Raw genomic sequence first — 7,646 nt, 5'->3', positions numbered from 1 at the left:
CTCCTCGCCCGGCCCCGGGGGGCGAAGCGAGGCAAACGCTCCGCAACTTGCGGGGATAAGGTTCGTGGTGCCTGCGGCGTTGCCACCGCTCGTCGGGGTTGCCCGTAAATATCAGCGGAGTTGCCGCGTAGTAACGTCACGCTCTTACTCGCTAAAAAAATCCAGCTCTGTAAGAACTGTGATCTCCAAAACCCACCAAAACCCCACGATACTAGTGTTGAAATGAGTCTCAGAAGTACACCAGGAGTCTGTGTGAGCTCTCTTTCGAAAAGGCTCTGGTTTTAGTTGCTCTTAAACTTACCCATTCTTCTTAGTGATTTTCTTACCCACCTCAGTCTGCTGGGGTTAGGCAGAAAAATCGGCAGGTTGATTCCTTAGTGGACTCCTAAGCTGGTTCTATTGATTGTTTTGTGTCAGGGGATGGTGGTTCTTTCTGTATAGCTGTTAGGGCGTTGTGGAGAGTCTCCCATGAAGCCCCAGAGCTGTGGTGTCAGCGTTGTGTGGGAGCACCTGTGCTGTAGTCCATGTTCTTAGTTAATCTGCTCTTGCGCACCGGGTTGATTGAAAGGCTGTCTTTATCTTAAGAGTGTTGGATGGTTTTCTTTCGAGTTGAGAGAATTGAGAGTTGCAAACAAAAGTAGATGGTCTTTGGTGGAAAGATTAACAGGTTTGCACCTTTTCTGAAGAACGCTGCTTGGTTTTCTTTGTGTTTCACTTTATAGTGTGTTGTCTTAGTCCACTGCAAATCTTCAGCTTGTTCTCAGTGTTGTGAAGAGGAACGTATGCAATGCTGTGGTTGCTATAACTGGAAATACACCAAATGAATTGGGGTTTTGTTCTAAATGGAAAGCTCCTTGTGCATGAAAGATTTATCTTGAAGCAGGTTTTGCATTAAACTGTTTTCAGGTGGTTACATTCTTTTCTGCTTTGTAAACTACTGTTTGACACTGCTAGATACGAAATTATATAGTTGAATCCTTATAATACAGGATTACTTGTTTCTCCTAAAGGTCTAATAATAAAAACCCTCGTCTTTTCCTAAATACGTTTACCTTTGTAACATAAGTGAAGAGTGTAGCTGTATCTTTCTCACTTGCAAGTCTGCTGTTCATGTCCTGGAAGATCTATGAATATCTGTGTTTGTTTTAATTCCCTCTGTTAGGGAGTTTGTGGATGGTTTGGTAGTACTTCTTTTTCTAAATTCGCTTTGGTAATGATGCTTATAACTGAACAAGGCTTTTTTTGGGTTGTTTGAGGAGGAGGCAGTTATCTGTTCTTAGTGTGATTCATTCCTGGATAGTTTTCCAAAGAATCACAGTTTTAGTATGAAGTGGCCTGCTAAGCAATGAAAGAGCAAGAGTTTTCCATCCCTTCTTTAAATATAAAATACATTTGTTGCCACTTAAACTGCTTGGCTCTTCTGTTGAGTTGTAAACCCAAGCAGACAATTTTTATACAGGAATGAAAAAAATTGGGCATTTGATCAGTATTTGGATAATGAGATAATAGATTACAAGTGAAAATACAGTACCTCTGTGGGGAGTTCTTACTGCGTGCTCTGTAGAGGTGACTGCCTACAGGTGGCTGTGAAATGTCACTTAGTTTCACCAGTTTGTGACTCTTGAAGGATTCCTCATGTGCCAGCTATAGAGAGGTTTTCTCAGGTGGCTTTTATGTTGCTTTGTTCAAGTAAGAAGATGCACAGTTGGATGGAGTAAGGGTTTGTTAAGCTTCAGGGGTTTCAAGTATTGAATTCTTGTTCTTTGCCTTTGAAAGAGTGATTTGTTCAACCCTTGGTGATGGGAATATTTGAAAGATTCTTTCAATGCTTTCTGGTTCTTTTTATATCCTTTGTGAGAGGCACGTTCATGTCGTGAAGCCATACAAAAATTGCAATACAGTTGCCAACAAGTCACACAGGGAAAAGGTATTAGGAAATACACTCTCGTGGTTGCTCTATGGTCAGTGCCTTGTGGTGGTCGCAGGTTTGAACTTTCTGTATATACAGTTCTTTGTGGACTGTTACTGCTGTTGTGTTGCCTGCATTGATTTTTGCCTCCATTTATTCTTTATTGCAGTCTAAAAGTTGGTTTTAATTGGTTGCCCACAGGATTGGCTTGGCTTCTGCTACTTGTTAAGAAAAAAACATCTGTCTTTGCAGGTAAGAGCCTTTGAATTGAAGACTTCTTTATATGCATATTAAGTATATCTTAAGATATATTTGAAGCTTTTGGAATCTGTAATTGGAATCAAAACATTTGGGTCAAATAATCTATAGCTCAGTCTCTTTGAGTCCCACTGGTGATGGTGGTTCTGGCAGTGGTGTTCTTGTAAACACAATTTTCTGCCAAACTAATGTTTCGCTGTTTCATCAGCATGTGGTAGACTGGAACACTCTCCCAGTTATTTTGCACTGTTGGAAAATGGAGCTACTTTGCTGCAGGCCACAAGTCTGCAGTTTCTAACTATTGGAGTTTAGATGTGTACAATAGGTTCTAATTAGGTTTTGCTGCATTTAAAGGGCTTGAATAGATTAAGACAGTCATCTCAGAGCTAATTTGAAACTACCAGGTTGATTTTGAGCCTTTAACAAAACCCAAAAAGGCAGAACTGTAGTCTGCAGTTCTAGCTTTTGCTATACAGTCTCATGCTGGATGCTTAAAATTGCTCCTACAATACCAATCTTACTGCAGTTCTTTGTCTTCATCCAGGAATTGCCAAACTTCTTGTGCATGTGCCTGTGTGCACCGCGTGGGTATTGTACTTGAATGCTCCCCAGGGGCTAGGTTGAATCTTATAAACTTGAACTTGAGCAGTGCATACATCTTAAACAGCTAATCTGCTGTGTTTAGCAATTTATGCTTATGACCCAAATTATTCTTATTTTAATGACTAGCAGATAGATGGAAGAAACAGCATTGTCAACTTGTACACCTTTTTCCAGTTTAACACAGTGTTTCTAGAATCATAGAATCAACCAGGTTGGAAAAGACCTTTAAAATCATAAAGTCCAACCTTCACCCCAGGACTGCCAAGTCCACCACTAAACCATGTCACTAAGGGCCTCATCTACATGGTTTTGAACACTTCGAGCAATGGTGATTCCACCGATTCCCTGGGAAGATGGTTTTAAAGATGTTGCTATGAAGACATAAACATGTGATTAAGGCTTATCAGATGAGTTGAATCAGATTGATTGTTGGCAGCCCTTTGCTCTCCATATTTGATCTCAGCTTGCTAGTGGGGATGGATTATCCATAGTACAACTCTAGGATTTTGTGCTTCTCATCTCTCTAAAGATGTACCAAACACACAAAATGACAACAAACCCTACTTGTGGCTTAAAACATCCTTTTTATAGGGGGAAAAGCAGGCAGCCTGAGAACACCTCAAACAGCCCACCTAAAAGCCTTCAGTGCACACTTAACAGGCGTGTACCCATTCTGTGTCTGCAGTTAATGCTGCTTCTGCATGTATGTTGATCTTTACAAGTGAATTCTGAAATACTGGAGCAGGCTTTGCTTTTTCCTTAGTTGGAAAGTTTGAGTGAGTGGGTTATTGTCTTCTGAGGGCGTTTTGGAAAGAAGCAGACTTGTGAGTGTTTAGAAATGTGAAATTTGGCCCTTTTGGTCCTTGTGAGTTTTCTTTAAATCATAGGAATGATACTAATAGTTTGTTAAAGCATTATATCCTGAAAAACTTGAAGCAGTTGTGTTTTGAGATGACAAAGTATTCTTTTGCCCCAAATAAATGAGTGACGTCCTTAAAATTCTTTTAATTCATACCATGCTACTGTTAGCTCTTGCTTAATAGTAAGCATTTGCTTAATATCATGCATGGAATTAGCTGTGCTGAAGTCATTGCAGCTAGCTTCTCTAGCAACTATATGCCTAAGCAGCTGTGGGGGTTGTTTTTTTTGTCAATAGTGATTTAGCGGATGTGAATTGGATACTTAGTAAGAAAACTTCAAGGTAATCTCTTAGCATTTATAATGAAGGTTTGAATTTAGTGCAAGGTTGAAACACTTGTATTATCCTACAAGTTATATAAATGTTCAGATGCTTGAACTCTTTAAGAATTCTTTTGTGACCTTATCTGTTAATTTGTCTTCTGGGCTAGATTCATGGAATCATTAGTAAATGCACTTACCCAGTATAGGTATCAGTTCTGCTCCAGAGTGTATGATCTTCTAAACCAGCAGATCTGAGCTGAAAAACCTTCCCTCTGTTCAACAAAATCAGATCGTCAGCTCTTTTGCATCAGTAAGCAAATAACTACATCTCCCATTTAACACAAGAAACTTAAAATGTCTCCTCCTCGTGCATGAAAATTTCTGAAACTCATTTCTTTGTATAACAGGTAATAGAGAAAATACACACCTCCTACCAAGATTTGCTATTAGCAGTATCTTAGTTCTCAAAGCGTAGGTGCAAAACCAGGGATGCTTTTATACCATTTTTTTGCTTCAGGATAATCTAATTCAAAAGCAGTCCTGTAGCATCATGTAGTAAACTTCAGTTTTACAAGACCCTTTAGGATGGCTTTTTTAAAGTAGGCAGAGTTTTCATGAGAATTTGGTTTCAGAGATTGCTATCATTGTCAGACAAATTTAAAATGAAACTCCAGAATCATTTTAAAATCCTGTTTTAAAACGGTGCAAAAAGTCTTATATCCTTTCTGAGATGTGTAGATAGTTCCTACTCTGTCCTGTTTCTTTTCAGATGGGCCAGTTATTTTGCTGCTGAAAAATGGTTGAGCAGTGAACTCAAGAATGAAGTTAAATGTGTCACTGTAAGATGAATGCCAGGATGTTGTTTTGTTACCTTGCCATGGAGATGGGAAAGTTGCTTTAAAAAAAAAAATTATCCCTGAGGCTTAGTTTATATTCTTTCTGTTCCTGCCTTCCCTTGGTGGGGAATTAGGGCTTTTCTTAGTGGTATGTACAGATAGATTTTGTTTAGACCGTCTCATGTTCGTCTTGCAAGTTCCAATCTCTCAAGATGGTGTAGTAAGGGATCAGGTGGTTGTATGCAGCTGCTGGAGCAGCAGAGCTGACTTTGTGCCAATGGGCTTGTTTGCTGTTTCCTTGAGGGAAAAAGGTCCTCTGGCTTTCCTGGAGTCAGCTGGGTGTGGGCCAATGCCCTGTAATACCCTGGTATGTTGTTTGAGTTCATTAGTGTATGAAAGGGGTTAGCTCTGGTTTATTGGGCAAGAGAACAAAATACTAAAGTACCCATTTGAGTAATCTGAAGTTCAAAAGAAAGAATTGCTTTTTTTTTTTTTCCCCCTTTAGAATTGTTGCTCTTGTTTTTGTCAAGTACTGAATTCAGCCTTACTGGGCATGGTTAAATTGATGGATAGTGGCTTTCTTTACCAAGTACTCAGGATGTATTCAAGATGTTATCTAAAGTGATTGGAAGACCTGGGCAGGGAAATGCTGTCAGGCAAAAGACCTTTGTCCACGCAAAGATTTAACTGTGTGCTGGGATACAATACTTAGCTGAATGTTAAATGTTGGGAGGCAGCTGCTGATTGTATTTGGTCATAGCTGGTATATGGCCGGAAGTCTTTGGTGCACTGCCTCCTGGTGTTGCATTGTATCATCTGGTTGGGCTTAAAAGGATCTTAAAAGGTCTTTTCCAACCTAAACGATTCTGTGATCTGGTTAATCCTTGATTTCAAGTGCTTAATTAACACCTTTTGTATGTGACCAATGGGAGCCTTGGGGGTCTTCCACACAGATACTGAACTGGCTTGTACTTGGGAAGTCAAGAAGTTTCAGAGATGAAGTGGCTCAGGTGAAACAAGGTGCTACTGCTGATGGTTTAGGATGAGAGGCTGGCTTCTGAACTAGTGAATTGTGATAGTATTAATATGACACTTTCAGTCTTCAATGGAAGCTTGTCAAGAACAAGTGAGAATTGCCTAGTCTCCTGTTTATACTTAACTTCTGGTATGACCTCAGGCTCTTCTGTAAAATGTGTACAAGGTAACTGTAATCTAATATTCAAAATTGATTTTGCGCTTCTACTGATCTCAGCTGCAGAGGTAAAAGTTTACTTGTGCCTGAGACAAGGTGTAATACTAAGCAGAACATCTGCAACTGTTACAACTTTGCAAGTTGTAAAGGCTAAATATCAAGCTTGAAAATGCATAGATATTAATTTAGGTGAGGTCTGTACAGTCACAAAATGTCTGGGACTAGTTGGTAACTGTTAGTAGCTTCATGCTTACCTGGACCTCCTACCTTTGCTAGGAGAGAAACAGAAGATCAGTATCATCTAGATGGCCCCTGTCAGATGTTATGAGAGTCTCACTGTTGCTAGTTGTCCGTAACAGGTTTTTGTTTATAAATAACCCACTGTTATGTTCCCAGTCGTCTTCACCTGCCAGGAGATAAAATCCCTCTCCTAGAGAGAGAACTCATTATTTCCTATAGGTGTGCAGAATGTTCTGCAGTCACTTTGCCAGGTACAGTGGATACCATATATATCAGTGTATGGTAAATTGATTTTGTTTGCTTGGCTAAAGTACTCATTTTGGTTATGTTCCATTAAATATTCAACTACTGATTTTTGATGTTACTTAGGTGCTTTTTTTGTTTTTTCTTGTTTTTATTTTTACTGACGCTTGTGGGTCTGAGTTTAACGGTTATTTTGGAATTCCTAGTGCAAAAATATATACTGATGATGTTGGTAAATGTTTAATACTTCAATCTGTACGAAGTAAACGTGAATAAGGAACTTGGGATATGATCATGCTAAATCTTTGCAAGATGTTGTGAGGTGTATGTAAAGAAATGTGGTGTCTGTAGGTAATTGCATGGTGTCATAAACAGTAGTCTGACATGGCCGTTGCCTTTTCTCATCTGCAGGTGTGTGTTGTTTCAGCGCAGCATGGCTGTGGTCATCCGCTTGCAAGGTCTCCCGATTGTGGCGGGGACCATGGACATTCGCCACTTCTTCTCTGGATTGACCATCCCTGATGGGGGCGTGCATATTGTAGGGGGTGAACTGGGTGAGGCTTTCATCGTTTTTGCCACTGATGAAGATGCCAGGCTTGGTATGATGCGCACAGGTGGTACAATTAAAGGGTCGAAAGTAACGCTGTTGCTGAGCAGTAAAACTGAAATGCAGAACATGATAGAACTCAGTCGTAGGCGTTTTGAAACTGCCAATCTAGATATGCCACCAGCAAATGCTAGCAGGTCGGGACCCCCACCTAGTTCTGGAATGAGCGGAAGGGTTAACTTACCTACTACTGTACCTAACTTTAATAATCCTTCTCCTAGTGTAGTAACTGCTGCTACTACTGTGCATGAAAGCAATAAAAACATACCCACGTTTTCTACTGCCAGTATGGGGAGTGCACCTCCAAATCTTGGGAGTACCTTTGGTAGCCCAACATTTAGCTCAACTATACCTAGCACAGCATCCCCAATGAATACAGTACCTCCTCCACCAATCCCTCCTATCCCAGCTATGCCATCTTTGCCACCAATGCCTTCTATTCCCCCTATACCTGTTCCACCTCCTGTACCCACTCTGCCTCCTGTTCCTCCGGTTCCTCCAATACCCCCTGTGCCCCCTGTACCTCCAATGACACCTATGCCTCCCATGTCAGGAATGACTCCTATGAATCCTCCA

General features: G+C 40.5%; 1 protein-coding gene across 1 annotated transcript in view; it reads left to right on the top strand.

Annotated features, from left to right (window-relative positions):
• The first annotated feature begins 2,077 nt into the window (after window positions 1–2,077).
• Window positions 2,078–7,646, top strand: part of LOC104406685 (RNA-binding protein 12-like) — a 9,490-nt gene continuing 3,921 nt past the window's right edge. The window contains 2 exon segments of the mRNA XM_010015755.1: window positions 2,078–2,161; window positions 6,875–7,646. The exon segment at window positions 6,875–7,646 is cut by the window's right edge and continues 1,374 nt beyond it. Of these exon segments, the coding sequence (XP_010014057.1) occupies window positions 6,897–7,646 (750 nt within the window). The 5' untranslated portion in view covers window positions 2,078–2,161; window positions 6,875–6,896.

This window comes from Nestor notabilis, unplaced genomic scaffold (assembly GCF_000696875.1).
Source record: "Nestor notabilis isolate BGI_N333 unplaced genomic scaffold, ASM69687v1 scaffold31265, whole genome shotgun sequence".
NCBI classification, from domain to species: Eukaryota; Metazoa; Chordata; class Aves; order Psittaciformes; family Psittacidae; genus Nestor; species Nestor notabilis.
Note: the sequence above shows the minus strand (reverse complement) of the source record. Positions and strands in the feature narration are given on the sequence as shown.